This window comes from Rhineura floridana, chromosome 1, assembly GCF_030035675.1.
Source record: "Rhineura floridana isolate rRhiFlo1 chromosome 1, rRhiFlo1.hap2, whole genome shotgun sequence".
Lineage (NCBI taxonomy): Eukaryota > Metazoa > Chordata > Lepidosauria > Squamata > Rhineuridae > Rhineura > Rhineura floridana.
The window spans coordinates 63,745,363-63,764,143 of NC_084480.1; the positions used below are offsets into that span (position 1 = coordinate 63,745,363).

Here is an 18,781-nt window from a genome sequence, read left to right on the forward strand (position 1 = left end):
CTCTGCATATGAAGATTTACATATTTTTCAAGGATTGTAAAAAAAAAATTGGATAGATATTTCAAAGAAAATCCTTCCTAATTTCAGTCGTACGGTTGTTTGGAAATACAGATAACAAAAATTAACAAAAATCCATTACTTTTTAGACTGTCAGTTTGTCTGCTCCCTACACAGTTTTGTCCAATGTCTACTTTTCTTAATGTCTGTGTTTGTGAAATCCTTTTTTAAAAATCTGTTTTAAGAAAGTGTGGGCTGTGTTTGTTTTAAAGGTTGGAAAGCCCTTACCCAAACTCCCTACAGGCAACCTCCTGTCTCAGAGTTCAGCATGTCAAGATAATTCATTGCTTAGAGGGGATAAACAGAACAATGAACTTCACACTCCTTTTATGAACAAGAATGACCAAAAGGTAAAAAAGAGAGAGTTGTTTTTGTTTGTCTACAGTTAAAAAACAAACCAGGCTTGCCCCAAGTCTTGCTATTTTAGCAAATTAGTACCGTATATTCTGGCGTATAAGACGACTTTTTAACCCCGGAAAATCTTCTCCAAAGTCGGGGGTCGTCTTATACGCCGGGTGCTGAAAAATAGCTACCGAGCCAGAGGCCAGGCCGGGATGACGCGGGCGGGAGGACGGACGGCGGGGCTGAATCAGAGGGGCCGGGGGGAGGGTCAGCGAGCGGCTTGGAACATTTCTGAGACACAACAAAGCTGCAGTAGCGGCCAATGGTCACGACTTAGAGGGGAAGGGGCGCCTCCATCCCCTCCCTGCATATACCCGAAGGCTGCCCCGAGGGAGCCCGGCCGCTTGGCTCCCTACTGCCCCTGGCTTGCCGAGCGGCAGGGAAGAAGTTGCCGGAGCTCCTTGTTCGGGCCGCCACCGAGCGAGCGCAGCTGCGTCAGGCCCGGCATGTGGGGGCTGGAGCTCGGGGGCGGGCGAGATGGCTGGAGGTCGCTGCTGGATCCAAGGAAGCCCTTCTGCTCCCAAGTCTGCTTGGCCCCGGGGAGGAGGGTAGGTGCTGGGTGAAGAGCGTGATCCAGCGGCCGCAGGGAGGGCCCGACTTAGGGTCCCCGGTGAGCCTCCTGGCAAAGCGGCAGGGGGTATTGGAGCCCCGATCTCCTGGGTCCTCTCGACGGGGCTACGCGGAGGGCAGGCGGCGGAGGCGCTGCGTTTCAGGTGCCATTGCAGCGCCGCCGCCGCGTGGGAAGCCGCAGAAGAGACCCTCCCTCATCCCCCCCCCCCGCAAAAAAAATCAATTAAACCGGGCACCGGAGAAAGAAAGGGGAATATATATATTATATATCCATTTGACTTCCTGCCAAACGTGAGTGTAAGGAACTAGAGCTCTCTCCTCCTTGCAACAAGTCTCTCTCTTCCCCCCCCTACTTTCCTTCCTTCAGCGTCCCCCTCCTGTCCAATCCTTCCTTCTTCCAACGCCGTTTTGGGTTCAGGAAAAGATTAACCAAAGCAGGCCAGTCCGGAGCAATTCTGTTCCTCTGGTGAAACTGACTAGACTTATTAATTTCAACGGGTCTGCGCCAGGCACGTTTCTTTTAAGCCATTTGGGGTCGGAGAGGGTGAGTGGGGGGTGACCTTCCTTTTTCCCTCCGTTCTTCCCCCTCCCCATCTTCTCTTTCTCTCCTTCATCGGGTGAGCAAAATATTAAGTTGGATCGGTCTCTTTTCTTTCCTTTAACGGGAAAATGCTTATGGGGGGGTTATCCAACAATTCAAGTTACTTTTAGAGTAGACTTGAGCCCATCGGTTTCAAATGGGGTGTGTGAATGTTTGTCTCTTCTGAGCCTGACTGGGGCGGCGCTCGTGACCCCGCTTACCTGGGAGTAAGCCCCGTGAAAGTCAAGAGGACTTACTTCCGAGTAGGCATGGCTGGGGTGACGCTTAGGATTTTGCAGCCTACTTGGAAGGAAGCCCCGCTATGTTCAAGGGCGGTTACTTCCAAGTAAAGGTGTGTGGGATCGTGGCCGTGAAGCTCTGGGCAAGCTGCTTTTAATAGCTAAACTTACTTTGAGGCCGGGTGTGTTCCTTGAGCTGTGCATTCCCCGCCCCCGACTACGGTAATTTTTATAAGGAGATTTGGGGGGGGCAGTGTAAATTCACAGCCCCCCCCTTCCCCACGGATCTGATTCATTGCTGCAGAAACAACACTGGCGTTCATTTTCTTCTTGGAAAATTAGAGTAATGATCATTCCCTTCCCTCCTTTTTGATGCTGTTTCTCAGAAATCCTATTCTATAGAGGGTGGGGGCCCTTTCCAGGTCTTCTCCCCTCCCCTCAAATCTATAAGCCCCCCCTTTTGTTTTCTCTTCCTTTTAAAAAAACCTTTTAAATATATATATGAAAAAGATTGTGGTTGGATAAAGTTTTTTTTTTAACTTAGGGGTTTTTGGGGGGGAGAACCCCGACCTCCCCCCTTCTTCCCAGCTTGTGTTGTTTCTCTGGGATGGGGAAGCAGATTTTTGTTAAAGGCCTTTGGTGTTTTGAGAAATGGAAGAGTTCTTTGCAGCTGACTACAAATGTTTAGCCAAAAAAAGGGGGAGATAGGAGGTATTATGTATGTTTTTCTCCCCCCCCTTGTTTGTGAAAAGAGAATTGTTGCAGCTAGGTCTGTCCAAGCTAACTTGATCGCTAAGACCTTGGAAGGCGGCAGGGGAAGCTGCATCTGTGTGTGTTTAAATGCAGGGCATGTGGGCAAAGTCATGGCAATTCTGTATGCTTTTTCTTAAGCTAAGCTGTTTGAATTTGCAGTGTGGTGGTTCTGTTAGAATCGGCCTGGAAATGGAAATGTTTGGGGCACAGCACCCTCTGCCAACCCAGGGCCCTCTAGATGTTTTGCACGACCACTCCCAGCCAGCACAGTTGGGAGTTGTAGTCCGAAACATCTGGTGGGCACCAGGGCAGGGGAGGCTGCGATGCAGGCTAAAAAGAAGCAATGGCAATCATAGGGACTAGTGTTTTGTGCAGTAGACTATTCCAAAGTTAAAAGGTGCCAGCACAGGCTGATGTCATAATCTCATTTTTAGGGTGTGGAGCTTAAAAACACCCAACTCATCCCTGGCACTTGTTTCGCTCTGTACCACCCTGCCCCCTAGCTAGGTTTTGTTTCATTTTATGTGGCGCGGTGTAGCGGTTAGGATGTATGCCAAGTTTTATTTTATGCTAGTGGGGTATAGTGGTTAGAGAATTGGATTAAGACCTGGAAGGCTGGGGTTCAAATCCCCTGCTTTGTATACAACAACCAGCCAATCGCCAGTAAGGTACATCGCTTGCATGTCATAAGCAGGGGTAGTCTTATACGGCGAGTATATCCCAAACTCTATATTTTAACTGGAAAAGTTGGGGGTCGTCTTATACGCCCAGTCGTCTTATACGCCGGAATATACGGTATTTTCAGCTGGGATGTATTTCAGCTGGACGCTTAAACCCCAAATGAGTAATACGCAGAGTAGACCCATTTAAATTAGTGGACAAGTTGCTTTCAGAGGATCTTCTCCGAGTATTAATGTTGGATATCACCCATGAAAATCTGTCATTACAGAGATTTGGGGCATGCATGGAAGAAGATACCAGTACAAATGTTTCAGATTATTAGGATTAGGGCTCCACTTAGTTATACTGTGTTTCCAATTCCTTCATCCTCAAGAGCTTAATACATGGAGCATTCTAGAGAAACCAGATTCATTTATGTTTTATTTGAAGTTATACTTGACATTAAAATAAGATTGAGATCTTCAACAGTGTATAGTTTATATATTTTAGTTTATCATGTCAAATGCAAAAATGTATCACTGAACACTAAAGCCAGGATCATTCAGACCATGGTATTTCCAATCTCTATGTATGGATGTGAAAGTTGTACAGTGAAAAAAGCGGATAAGAGAAAAATCAAATCATTTGAAATGTGGTGTTGGAGGAGAGCTTTGCGGATACCATGGACTGCGAAAAAGACAAATAATTGTGTGTTAGAACAAATTAAATCAGAGCTATCACTAGAAGCTAAAATGATGAAACAGGTTATCATACTTTGGACACATAATGAGAAGACATGATTCATTAGAAAAGACAATAATGCTGGGAAAAACAGAAGAGAGTAGAAAAAGTGGAAGGCCAAACAAGAGATGGATTGATTCCATAAAGGAAGCCACAGATCTAAACTTACAAGATCTGAAGAGGGTGGTTCATGACAGATGCTCTTGGAGGTCACTGATTCATAGGGTCGCCATAAGTCGTAGTCGACTTGAAGGCACATAACAACAACAAAGTTTATCATGTCATCTTTTAATTTCATTATGTATGCCATATTACTCCAGTTTGTGATTTACTCTTGATCTCTTATTTTCTCCTGTTGGGTGAAGTCCAATAGTGTCTGTCTGCAAGCGGAACAGACTTCTGGGTGTACAGTGGGACTACCACTCCTCTTGTGTACTCCCTCTGGAGAAGATTTGTATGGGTATAGGGGACTGCAGTGGGGAGGAGGGAAGTCTGATCATATGATCATCTTTGACCATTAAGTTCAAACTTCTTATATGTAAGTATTTCCCCTTTGGGCTGAAATAAGGGTCCTCATTCTGATAATCCCTGCTCATGATATCAGTGAAATGTGTTGCAGTCCAGTACATCTCTACTCAGAAGTAAGCTCCATTGGGTTCAATGGGACTTACTCCCAGGTAAGTATGTATTGGATTTCAGCCTTAGTCTAAAATATTAATTGAATTAAAATGTTTATATATAAAATGTTTCTATTTATAGGCTACAAATGCTAATAAATAAATATAGAGTACTAGTTGTGTAGCTTATTTTAAAAATATTATTTATAAATTTAACCTTAGTGGGTTTTTTATTTATTTTTAGAAACTGCAAGAGGAAAATATAAGATTAAAGCATGAATTAGAAGATTTAAGGTACTGATAGAAATATATAACAAAACACTAAATTTATGAGAACACTGAATTTATGTGAAATACTTTTGTTTTATCTATTGAAAGGTGAGGATGACAAAATTATGGTAGAGAATACTATAAATACTATGTTTGTAGAAGAAAATTTGTTACTATTCCTATTCAAACCCATAATCTTAGAAATCTGTTTCAACCTCCAAATTTGTGATTCATGTAGCTGCTTCTTTCTTTCTTTCCCAGCATGTATTTGAGGAGAAAAGTAGTTAGTATTTGTGTATTCAGAGTTGATTCCCACACTGGGATGGTGAGAAACTACCAGGTTCTTCAGGAACGTTCAGCCTATGCAAGGCAGTAGGTTGTAAAATAGATCAGAGGCAATTTTCAGAAAAATAACAGGGTTTAAATTTAGTGGCTAAAAGGAGGAGACAGAAAGAAGTCCCCTTTCAGCTTTTAACATCCCTTTAATAGTTCCCATACATTGTAGTTATTAAATATCAATATAGTATTATATGTATGTTTGACATTCGTTATAAAGAAATGTATTTAATTTCCTAGAAGCCAGTATGAACAGCTCCTAGAGGAAGGAAAGAATGAATGCTTTGATGAAAGACGTATCAGTCTTCTGAAGGCTCAAGTATTACAGCTCGAAAGGCAGGTAATATGGTACATGAAATTCACCTGAGTGAAATTGTGTGAAATATTTTTGAAAGTTATCAACATATATGAAAAGAACTTTTCAAAAATAGATTTTCAAATTTCCCATTTGATGCTTAAATTCCTGTATTTATGTGTGTACTTCACTTCACTTTCTTTCTGCTAACTTATTATGTGTGTTGATAGTTTGGTCAAATAGAGGGCTTGGTTGGTGGTGGGATATAACAAGATGAGGGGGGAAATAGCAGAGAATTTGTTAGGTTTTTGTAAAAAAAAAAACCCTCCCCCCCAAAAACCCCTTGTTAATATTTTTTTATTAAAAATAAGTGTAAGGGTCTTAATTGTCAATTAACATAACAGGTCTAATTGAGTGCAGTGCACGTATTGCATGAACTCAAAAAGCCTGGATGCAGAGGGGTACATGAAGTTAAAAGGAGTTCATGTAAACAGGACCCACCACCAAGGAAGGTCAAGTGCATAGAAATGAATATATGAAGGCAGAATGTGAATGTGTCTGCACAGCAATTCTGTCCCATTGTTGGCAATGTGAGGGAGAAATCCTCTTGTATTTGAGGATATCCATCTTCCATAGAGAGCTCTTGCACAACTTGTCGTTGTTGGAGCTTTGACTGAGTTCTGGTACCACATGGTTTCCCTTTTTTGGTGGTGTTCCTTGGTCTCAGTGACTCTCTTCTAGTGGAGTCTGTAAGCTGGGTTTTGATTCTCCTTTTGCATGGAATAATTTATTAGCAATGCTTGGAAGGTAAACATACTGAGTTAATTCACTTGACTTTTTTCTGTGACCTGCTGAAGCTAGAACCAGACATCATGGCGATTGTGTGGCTGCTGCCAAAGGCTACATCACCACATGCCTCCCTCCTCTTCCCCTGTGGTTATGCCCAGTAAGCTAAAATGTACAATGGGATATAATTGCATTTTCCCACAGCCCTGCTTCACTTCATTGACTGCAATTTGCAGGGGATGGAAACTGTCAGTGATGGCTTAAAGGAGCCAAGCTTTAGTTTATTAGCCTTTACCAAAGAAGAGAGGGATAGGCCAGCCACATGATTTCTAGAACATTGAATTTCAGCCTTAGAGATGGAACATACCTATTGGTATGCATAGGTAGAAGGTTCAGGATGTAGAACAAACTAGATCAGAAGTGCATAGAAAGCAGTGAACACAAAAAAAGCACAGAAGGAAACAGAAGGAAAGATGCAGAATCACGGAAGGAGATAATTGAGACACAGCTGCAGATATCCCTCGCCTCTCCCACTGCATAGTCAACACACACCATCCATTTAAGCCTTATTTTTCTCTTGCCCCAGATGTCACGATAGTGTGTAACTTCATTTTTTGAAAAGTAATACTCCAACAAAGGGGAGAAACACTGTGGTGATTTTAGGAACCATTCTGCATATGATTTTTTCCTCAGGTGCTGCTGCTTACAGAAGGATTAAGTTCTCAAGCTGCTCTTATGTTGGAGTTAAACACTTCTTTAGAAGCTCTTGCTGGCAAGCTTAGGTAAGCAGTAGAGAGACACTTGGTCTCTTGAATGAAATTGATCCAAAAGAAGATATCCTGGATAAATTGGTGACCACCATCTGTGTTGTGCTGAGGATTAGAGGATTGTGGGGTTCTTTTTATTATTTTAAAAGTAAACTTGTATATCAGTCTTGATAGCTACAACCCCCACCCCCGAGAAATGGTATCTCTGACCTCACAGATTCTAAATTTTATGTTGTGTCAAATTTAAAAACATTTCTGTTTACCCCGGGTTAGAGATATTAGCCATGGCAACCATGACATTTATAACTGTGAAGGTATGTGATAATGTTTTGAGATGTTCTAAATGTTTTAGATGGTTTCAAATTGTTTCAAATTGTTTTAAATACAGTTTTATTTGATGTTCAATTATACTGTTTTAATATTTTGTTGTTTGTTGCTCTGGTCTCCTTTCGGAAGGAGGACAGGATACAAATTTTGAAATAAATAGAACAGTACAGTGGAATTAATAGTATATGGTCACCATTCCTTCAGTGTTTTGGTGATAATGAAGTGCTTGACCTCCTCCCCTCCCCCATTTTCCCGTTTCCCATTCTTCATATTTTTTCCTTTGCTGAAAGTCTGGGAGTGAATGGAGTTTACTGGGGGAAGGTGGACGGGTCCAGTCCAGTAAGAAATAGGGAGAAGGGGGTGGGAATGAATGGGCAAAAATATAAAAAAGAACTTAAATATGGTTTGCCAAGCTTCATTACTGCACATTTTAAAAATATATAGTAAAAAACTTGATAATATTTATTTATTTATTCATATATTTATTATTTGATTTATATCCTGCCCTTCCTCCCAGCAGGAGCCCAGGGCGGCAAACAAAAGCGCTAAAAACACATCAAAACATCATAAAAACAGACCTTAAAATACATTAAAACAAAACAACTTTAAAAACTTTTTAAAAAAAAAAAAAATTCTGCTATGCTTCGTCTTTGGAGGATGCTTGATGATCTTCCCATTTAAAGCATTCCCAACTTTGAAGCATTTGCTCTCTGTGAGCATTATCTGACAAAGCTATTTGTATTAGTGAGAGGAGAACCAAGAACACAACTCAGGAGTGATTTGAAGTTTCTATTGTACAGGAATACCCCGAATAACAGAGACTTGTTTAACAGACACTCGCTATAAGAGACATTCTCCAACTCCACCATACCCCACTTAACATATGCGCGCTTCGCAATAACGGACACTGATGGAACACCCGAACTTGAGTTCCACGTGCCACGTGCGTTGCGAATCGTCGTCTCCCACAGCGTTTAGAGCGACTCTGAGCGACTGTCCTTTCTTGTCTGGTCTGCTTCATCCTCGTTTTCAGTAAATATTCTTTAAATTGTTTAAATTCTTAACTACTGTACTGTACTGTGATCGGAGCTCTGCCTGCCCTGTCCTAGGTCGGCGGCGGCAGTGTGTGTGTGTGTGGGGGGGAGGGCACCTCGTGCTCTTTACAGTACTGTAGATCCCCCTGATCCCCATCTTCCTTTCCTGCTTTAATTGAATCCTTTTGACTCTCTTCTTATCATTAGTTCTGGCTTTTGCCACTGCTGGCTTGTGTGTGTGTGTGGGGTGTGCATTGGTGTGTGGGGTGTGCATTTCCCTTGCCTTCAGTACAGTACAGGTACTGTAGTACAGTACTGTACAGTATTACGTACAGTACATAATGGCAGATACAAAGAAAAGTCGTAAATCTATCACCTTAGATATGAAGCTTATTTTATTTTATGTTTATTTTAGTTATAAATGCGTTATTTACATCAGTTATGCCCGTATATGAGGATTGCAGTGCAGTACATGCATCAGTAAGTGAAAAAAAGTGGTGCTTCACTTTAAGTACATTTTCATTTTACATACATGCTCCTGTCCCATTGCTTATGTTAATGTGGGGTATTCCTGGTACTTCTTTGTATTTTTGAAAAGGCAAGTGGCTTTTCAATGTACATTTTAAAATGTATGCTTAAAGCAATTTGTTACTTCAGTATCCATGGGAAGGTTAAGGAAACCCTGCTTTAGTTTTATTTCCATGGTGGCCTGAAAGATGGTAGTCCCAGGACCATAGTTTAAGACCAGCAGGTCTGAGTAAAGTTCAGATCCTTTTGTAAACTGAGCATTATTCAGCCCAGTAGTAGGCATATCTTTCATTTCTTCATTTACTTGTAATGTTTAATAATTATATTTGAGACTGCTAAAACAAAACATAAGTAAAAATCAGTGAGTGTGGCTTTTTTGATTTTTTAAAACTTATACATGAAAGTTAAATGACTATAGCATTCGCAGGAAACAATTTATATGCTGAAGGTATAGGCAGGATCCAAAGAATCATGCAGCTACCTCTATGCAGCAGGGGAATGAATCTCAAATGCAGCAGTATATGAAGCCACCTTATACTGAATCAGACCACTGGTCCATCTAGCTCAGTAGTGTCTACGCTCACTGGCAGCAGCTCTCCAGGGTTTTAGCAGAAATATTTCCAAGCTCTACCTGGAGATGCAGAGGATTGAACCTAGACCTTTCTGCATGCAAAGCAGATGCACTACCACTGATTTATGGTCCTTCCACATTCCCTTCAATCACCATCTTTAGTGACAAAAGGATTTTGATTCCAAGGACAGATTCAGAAACAGTTTGCAGTATGACATGTAGGCTGCATTTGCACATCTGTTCACGAGCTGCCAGGAGAAAGAATTTGGAAGCTTTTCTTTCCTTTTTTGTTAACTGCACATTGTTATGTCATGTGGAGTGACAAATCATGTCTAATGCTACCTATGGTTAATTTCAGTCCATAGTTAGCGTTAACCAGAATTGCAGATCCAGGCAACATTGCAAACTGTGCTTAACTAAAAGTGAAAATGAAAGCTTCCAGATCCCTCCTGGGTACATGGGAGGAGCGGGGGCACAGAAGTCTGAGGTTTGCCACTTATCACACTAAGCCATGGTTTAGTGTGACATGTGAACATGATTATTGGCTTGCTGTAAAAATATATTTCAAAACTCCTACTGAGCTAAACCCTTTGCATTTGACTATGGTTGAATTTGAAAGGATGGGGTTGCTCTCCCCTTTAAAAGAACTAGTTGTAGTCTGGAAATGCTGCTAGATTTGGGGCTTATTTTAGATTCCCAGGTGGCATCTGTGGCCTTTTACTAACTTAAGTTTGGTACACCAAATGTGACCCCTTCTGAATAGAGAAAGCCTTGTTACAGTTATCCATGCTCTGTTAGCATCAGGATTAGTTTACAACACTGCATTGTAGTTGGGGCAGCCTTTGAAGATTACTCAGAAACTTAGTTGTTGCAATATATATAAATCAGCTGCATGAAATTTATCTTGCTGTTTTTGAAACTTCCCCTGGCTTCCTGATTGTTCCTAAGTACAACTCAAAGTGCTGGTTTTGACTTTTAAAGCCCTACGTGGCTTGGGATCTTGGTACCTAAAGGGCCATTTGCTGGGGTGGAGGTCTTTTTTCCCCAACCTAAGGGTCTTATTGCCTCATGGACAACCTTTCAGGAGCCACATGCCAGTGGAGGGTAGGGGCAGAGGCAAAATGGAGCGAGAGATGCTACTCTTTCCTTTGTGCAGTCAACTACATTATAGTCAACTGCAAATATAAGAGGTTTCTACACACACCATTTTATATCCAGTCAAGCAAAAGGATGTATCACAGTTCAGTGACACATTCCAGCCAGGGAAAGCACTCAAGGAGGGCATTGAGCAGGGACAGTAAGGAGTGTGGCCTGGGGAGTGTTTTGAGAATCAGACAGAGTAGGCTGGAGGGCTGCATTTGGCCCCAGGCCTGCATTTCTCTACCTCTGAGTTAAGGTCTTAAGATCTTCAAATGTTGTTTCTGGGTCTCCTTGCCTTTGGCAGATGGCGACCAAGGATAAAGCCATTTTTCTGGTAGCATCTTGGTTGTGAAATACTCCCTCCAGTGTTGTTTGCTGGACATCTACTGAATTTTATGCCACTGAGTGGATTACAAAACTTTCTAAAAAAAGGGATGCATATATGGGAATCTTATACTTGTTATTATTTAATACCATTTGTTTGTTTATTTTCATGGAGTTGGAAATGGCCTTATAGGTCCAACTCTCATATCAATTCTAGGAAAAGTATACCCCACTTTTTTGTTAAAAGAAATATATAAACAGGTACCAGCAAATTATGCGCAGACACACACATTAAACTAAACACCTGAAAGAATAGTACAACAGAGACTAGCTGGGATTAAAAAAAAAGCAGCAATCACAAACTTGTAATCACCTGTCTAAATGTTTACTGAAGCCATTTTAACACTATGTCAGAAGGCCAGCAATGAGGAGACCAAGCCTTGTGATGCAGGACATTCTAGAGCCTGGGCTCAAAGGCCTAAGGCAAGGCGATGCAAAGCAGGACTTCAGTAGACAAGAGCAGGCAGGCTTGTATGGGAGAAGGTGGTTCTTAAGGTCTTTATAGGGCTGGTTCCCTATGCTGCATTTAAAAATTTGAGTTGGGGAGTGGACAAAAAAGGGGATTCAATTCAGGTTCTGATTTGACACGGAGTTGTTTTTAAAAATCAATATCTGAGACTGAACTGGTGAATAAGTTTCTTAATGTATGTGATGTTTTCAAAATTTGTTTTGCTGATCATAAAACATTCAAAGACAAAAAACAAAATCAAAAATAGTTAAACAAAAAGAAAAAAAGAAAAGAAGAAAAAAAAAAAAAAACAAAAATAAAAAATAAAGAGTAAAATATTGACTTCCCATTTGTCAAAGATCAAATCAGTTATAAGTCTATAATATATAGCAATCCTGTCTCTTAAGTCATATTATAAAATCACTTTCCTCCAGTAGTTATCTTACTTAATCATCAAATCTCATAAACATTACTTTATTCTTTCCACAAAAAGTCAAAGAGAGGTTTCAATTCTTTAAGAAATATATCTATCAATTTTTTTTTTCCAGATAAGCATATCGATTAATCCATCTCATTACTAATTATGATAATCTTATTGTCATAACCATAGTCAAAATAAACATTTCAATTAATCCATCACATCAGAATCTGTTAGGTTCAGTAATTTCAGTAGCCATTGTTCTATTATCTCTATTAGTTCCATTTTCCATCTTCCATCTTCAGTAGTCTTGTTAAGTCCAGTAATTTCAATATCCAATCTTCCATTATCAGTATTCCATAATAATCTTGCTGTCAAAGCCATAGTCATATAATAAGAGTCTGATGGGAATTACCTCTATCCCAAATATTTTCTTGCCATCCATTCTGAATAAGTTGCTGAAATACTGCTGTAAAATCATATCTCTGTTCTTTTTTTCAAAATACACTGGGTCATCTCTTAAAAGTTTTTCCATTGTCACATGGCTGCAGTTAATTCCATAGATTTTCTCTATATTGGGCTCCATCACATCATTCCAGTCCAGAAGATAATCCATGCCATTGATAACTTTATCTCTAGAGTCTTCATTAATTTCTTCAGAGATAACATTGAGTTCCAAACAATAGATTTTATTTCTAAAGTCCATAGACTCCAAATCTTGTTCCTGTTCCACGTTTGTTCCAATCTCCGGGATCTCCTCTCTCACAGGGACCCCTATTCCAGTCTCGAGGGTCTCCTCTCTCACAGGGACCCCTATTCCAATCTCCGGGGTCTCCTCTCTCACAGGGACCCCTTCCAGGGTCACCTCTCTCACAGGGACCCTTATATCTTTAATCTCCTGCTTCATTTTACTCAATTCAATTTTCGTTATCTCAATCTCATTCATTATTCTCTGAAACATAGTTATTTCCAGATTCTCAGCCACTTTCTTAATTGCCATTTTAAAAGAAAAATATAGGAAAACCACTTCTTATTTCAGCAACAATTGGGTTAATACTCCAAACTTGGTGACATCACAGTATAAACAGAGCAGACAGCCTTATCTCTCCAATAGTTAAGTAAACAAAATGCAGTTCCCAGGATCGAAGCAATTAATGGCAATCGTCAAGAAACAGATTCGTCAAAATAAAATAGACCAAAAAGAGAGTAGTCTCAAAACAGTATAATATTTTTCAAAATAAAAATCTGGAATAGAAATCCCTCTTCTGTGTGTATCTTTAGAATGCAAATCCAGGACAGCTTTTTGCAACAAAAACAGAGATAAGCTATTAATTAGTGCGTAGCAGAGAGAAGTTACGGCTCCCCAGTGAGATGTCAAAAACCGATCAATCTGGCAAATCTCTTTTAAACAGCAACAATTTAAGTCAAGTAAAAGAAAAATATAGAAAGAAGGGTGCTTGCCTGTTAGTGCGTTCTCTCTTAGAAGATAAGATGAACGTTCGCTTTAACAGATAGAGCTTGCTGTTGAAAATCCGTCCCACCTTCGTCGGCTGGACCTCGTCCCCATAAATTAATGAGATCTGGTCGTCCCAACAAAAATAGGCTTTGAGGTTAATCTCTTCGTTTCTCCCTACCCGGGAGAAGTTTAATCAGTCAAAAAAAAAAGAAAAAACTGACTGATATATCTGAATAAGCTTCTTTTGAGGCAGGAGCCCGTCTCAAAAGCAGGCACAGGCTAAGTCACCCTTCCCGGGTGATTTTGTTTTTTTTGTCTTTGAATGTTTTATGATCTTGTCTTGTATGTTTTATGAAAATCTGAATAAAATTATTGAAAAAAAAAAAATTTGTTTTGCTGGAGGGCTTTTAGATGTGAAAAAAGATGTATGATAATAATAATGTTATCAGTCTGAAATACAGAGAGATGGGTCTTGGCTGGGTGGGATGCAAAGGGCTGCATATAGTATTCTCCTTGTGCACTGTAGTTTTTTCAGCTCTTATTGCTCCCTGAAAAGCTGCTCCTACGGCTCGAGAGACCATCCAGAGTAATTTACTATGCAGTTCTTGTGCTGGTATTTGTGTGAGTGGGGCCCAGTGGTGGTGGTAAATTGATGACTCTCCTATGTGTATGTGTGCAGAAGTGCTGTCCAAGTCTCTGGATCCTGGCCAAGGTAACTATTTTTCAACATGTTGGATTTTTTTGTTGTTGGTTAGTATAGGTGTGCTGGCACATAATTATAAAATATGTCTGGCAATGAAAGAAAATAATTATTTCTTATTGCAAAGGCTGGAGGAGATAAAAGATAGTGAAGGTATGTTTTGAAAACATACTTTCATCATCTATATAATGTTGGCTATACACACCAGCTATATTAATATGGCTCTTCGAATTGTTTTTTTTAGTGTCTATTTCACTGTTGGAAAATATACATTGGTATAAAAAGCACAACTGAAAATTATACAGTACATGATCTTTTAAAAAAGATTTTAAAAAGTGAAGCAGAGGTGTACATGTGGTGTTACTCTGAAAAATGTGATCTAAGTTAAATATTTGTAACAATATTAATGCATTGCACTTTGCACAGTTCTTTTCTTAGCACTGAAGGAACTGTATATGAAGAAACCATTCCACGCTCAGAACTTCTTCAAGTAATTGAGATATGCCAAGCGATGACACTCAAACTGCAAAGAAACCAGCAGGTGAACTGTGATGGCATCAGGAATATACTTGTGTATTGTTTGTTTTTTAAAATGTTATGATGTGAGTTAGAGGTGTTTGATAAAATTTTGTACAGATAGAATGACAAGAGAATAGAAGGTGGTCTTTTTCAGTTTAGCAAGTTCTTGCAGGCATTTTAGATGGCTATTCAGTCTACTATTGAAATATCCATGTTTTAGTGAAACAATCCTTTAGCATGGCAAAATAAAGTTTGGAAGTAAATTAAGCGCATTTTTTGTTATCTCAAGAACTTAGACTTTGACTCTACTCTCAGCCTAATTTACAGTCTGTTCAGGAGCTGATGGCACAAGCACTGGGCTTCTTCTTTTCTGCTTTCCCTCAGGGCCTGAAGTCTTGCTCTTAATATTGGGAAGGCTATATAATCTTTCTCATTGCGAATCCCAAAATTGGGATTTTAGTATATTTCAGTGGCATAAAAATGGCATGTGGAAATCACTATTACACATATTCTGCAGGTGCAGACTTCACTAATTAGGATTAATTCATTTTAAAGCAAATTTCCAGTTTTATAATTCATTGATTGTCTGAAAAGACTGCATACTAATTGGTTGCTGCAACAATTAAGACATACTCGTTTTTCTAAGTAACTATGTAAATATAATACCTAAAAGTATAATCCAAAACTTGCTTTTTGTGTACCATCTGTTTAAAATGGAGATGGGAAGGACAATTGTGAAATTAAAGGATTTCTGTTTGACTTACATACTGTGCAAGATCATAGAATTGTAGAATTGAAGGGGCCTATGAGGCCATTGAGTCCAACCCTCTACTCAGCGCAGGAATCCAACTTAATGCATACCTGACATGTGGCTGTCCTGCTGCCTCTTGAATGCCTGCAGTGTTGGAGAGCCCACTACCTCCCTAGGTAATTGGTTCCACTGTTGATCACTCACTTAAAGACAAGGGCTACAATTCCCTATAGTTAGGTGTGCTGGATTACAGGCTAAATGTTCAGAAATGTAGAAAAGAGCAACTAAAATGATCAAGGGGCTGGAGTAGCTCCCATATGAGATAGGTTTACAACATTTGGGGCTTTTTAGTTTGGTGAACAGGCAAGTAAGGGGAAACATATTTAGGTTTAGGGTTAGGTTTTAGTGTTATTGTTGGAATTTTAAGGTTTTAATGTGAATTATATGTTTTTATGTTGTACGTCGCCCAGAGTGGCTGGTAAACCAGGCAGATGGGCGACTAATAAATTTAATAAATAATAATAATAATAATTTATAAGATGTATACTGTATCCACTTAGTATGTGAAGTGGTTTACATAAAATATAATAATAAAAATATAAAAGCATATACAAATACAACAATTAAATAAAACCTTTAAGAACCAAAATAAAAAGAATAAAATGATATACTGTATATCACTGGTGGGGGATCTCTGACCTACAGGCCTGCCAGGCCTCTGAGGCTGGCCTGCCATGCTCTTTTGTGCAAATCATGTCTACCAAGCTGGCAAAGTTCAAAAAGAATTCAAGCAGGTTTGCAAAGGAAGAATTGGCAATGCATGGGAAACTGCCTTCTGACAACCCTGCAGGTTAACTGCCAAGGGACTGAGGTGCCGTCACCCACTGCAATTCTCTGGAGCCAGCCCCGAAGGTAGGAGTTGAAACCACCATAAAACAGTGGCCACAGGTTATAGAGATGGTCCATGAGGATTCTGTGGCCAACAATATCAAAAGCCACTGAGAGATCAAGAAGATCTCTCAGTGCACTTGCATTTGCCCTGCTTCTCTTCAAAGAGAGTTCTCCATCAGGACGACCAAAGCAAATTCTGTTCCAGAATCAGACCTGAACTCAGAGTGAAATGAATAATAGATAATCATTTTCATCTCAGAGTGTCTGGATCTGAACTGCCTCCACATTCTGAATCACCTTGGCCTAAGAAAGATATATGGGTGACAGGGCGGTAGTTAGCATAAACCTCTGGATCTAAGGTTGTGTTTTTTTCAGGAGAAGTTGCACCACCACCTCTTTCAGGGCAGTGGGTAACATTGTGCCACACAATGAAGTGTTTCCCACTTTTTAAATTCACCTGGCCAGCCTGCCACATCTGGCATTAACCAGTCAGGAGAGCAAATGCTGTGCAACAGCTACAGTTTTGTCTGCATCTTCGGGCACAGTAGTGTAGTGGCAAACTCAGAAATGCAGTGTCTCTTCATGATAGTCACACCATGCTGTCTCACAGCCATGCCCCCTTTTCCACTTTTCCTCATCTCCCTTGCTCTTTGTGTCCTCTCCAAGTCCACACTTCACTACAACAGACTTCCCTAGGAGCCAGTCGGCATGAAAACAGAGGCTGTGTGTTAGCTACTGATAAGAGTCTTCTCAGTGGCTGACTTTCACTCTGATTGGCTCCAGTCAGCACAAAAGGACAAGAACTCTTCTCAGTACCTAACACGCTGCTGTTTCATGCTGATTCGCTCATAAATAGGACCTGCTCCAAAAAAGTAAAGGTTCTACAATTCTCCCCCCAACCCCAGATGACTACAGCCCTGCTCAAGCATCAATAATAACAAACTGATGCCACAGAATTGGACAAGATGGAGCACTGGACACCTCAACAGATAATATATCAAGAGCAGCAATCAAGTCCACATGAAGGTGCAGTTTTATCCTCCCAAGTGCTTCACAAAATTATCACAGTGAGCCTCTGGAGGTTCTGAAACTGGCTTTACAGGGACAGATGAAAGAAACCCTTCTACTGTTGAGAAAAACGCTGATAAATGGCTACTTGAGGATGCAATGGAAGCAGCAAAATACTCCTACATATGTTTGGCTGCCCTCACAATGACACTTGCCTTACTTGCACTCTACCTGTCTCCTGACATGTTTCAGTGCTTGGAGCTCTCTAATAAACAAGAGACGTGACTGAGAGGGAGTTCAAGTGTGATTGTGTTGTGTCTTGCCATTCCGTAATGAAAATACAGAATCAGTCATCCTGGCTACCAGAGAATCCCCAAGACGATTCAGGAATCCATCAGGTTTCATAGGGGTGAACCTATCTCAATGTGTCCCCCATCCTTATAGCAGGATGGACTGGCACCATCAGACCAAACTTCACCAAATGATAGAGGTGTATAAAATTATGCATGGTGTGCGTTTACTTTGCTTAATTCGATGTTTGCACGAAAGGACCCAGATAAGGGTAAGTTGCAATCGGGCTGGACATCTGTCTGCACCGATTGCATCTTTTAAGGGTGTAAAACAAGGATGTGTCTTGGCTCCCTCTTTATTTAATTTTTATATTAATCCATTGGTTAAACGCCTAGAGACAGTAAATTCCCATCCCCCTGCACTTATGAGGAGACATATCTCATGCTTATTGTATGCTGATGATATTGCTTTACTTTCTCAAACGCTGATTGTATTGCGCCGCTCATTAAGAGAACTTGCAGCCTTCTGTACTGATGAACTTTTAAAAATCAACTATGCAAAATGCAAGGTCTTACTTTTCTCCAGGAAGAGGCATAAGTACAGATGGCAAATTGACAATCATTCTATTGTCCAAGTTAATGCCTTTAGCTACCTTGGTATAGTATTCCAGTCCTTGAGATCCTGGAAGGCACATCTCGTAAGGTCAGTTGAGACCACCCAGAAAACGGTAAAGGCTTTGCTTGCCTTTTTCTATACAAGGGGCGGCTCATATGTTCCAGCGGCTGTCCAGGTGTTTAATGCCAAGGCTCTTGCGCAACTACTTTACGGGACCCAAATTTGTAGCGGGGGCAATTATACATTGCTGGAGGTGGTTCAATCCAACTTTCTGAGGTCAGTAATGGGTGTCCCGTGCTGTGTCCCTAATGTGGCACTACGTTTGGAACTGGGTGCCCTTTTAATTGAGACCCGAGTTTGGATGCTCAGATTCAGCTATTGGCTGAAGTTACCATTCATACCCACAGGATTGGCCCCTTTAACTCTGCTATCATAGGAGGTAATGATAACTGCCAACTTGTATGGCTTTAAAACTGGAATAGGCTGTCAATAACTACTAGCTGCAGTTGCCATGTTCTGCCTCTGCTGTGGGAAGCAGTATGCCTCTGAATTTCAGTTGTTGGGAGCCACAAACAGGAGTGCTATTACACTTATGGCCTGTTTGTGGGCTTCCCACAGGCATCTCGC

General features: G+C 40.6%; 1 protein-coding gene across 13 annotated transcripts in view; it reads left to right on the forward strand.

Annotated features, from left to right (window-relative positions):
- The window catches only part of LOC133383046 (uncharacterized), a 264,149-nt gene that overhangs the window by 24,457 nt on the left and 220,911 nt on the right, over positions 1-18,781 (forward strand). For 8 of the 13 annotated variants that reach the window (XM_061622992.1, XM_061623012.1, XM_061623001.1 and 5 more), the window contains 5 exons: positions 270-407; positions 4,864-4,913; positions 5,466-5,565; positions 7,000-7,088; positions 14,506-14,620. In XM_061622992.1, coding sequence (XP_061478976.1) covers positions 270-407; positions 4,864-4,913; positions 5,466-5,565; positions 7,000-7,088; positions 14,506-14,620 — 492 coding nt within the window. Of the gene's footprint in view, positions 1-269; positions 408-4,863; positions 4,914-5,465; positions 5,566-6,999; positions 7,089-14,505; positions 14,621-18,781 lie in introns of those variants that run through there. The other 5 variants (XM_061622972.1, XM_061622952.1, XM_061622983.1 and 2 more) reach the window with 3 other exon arrangements.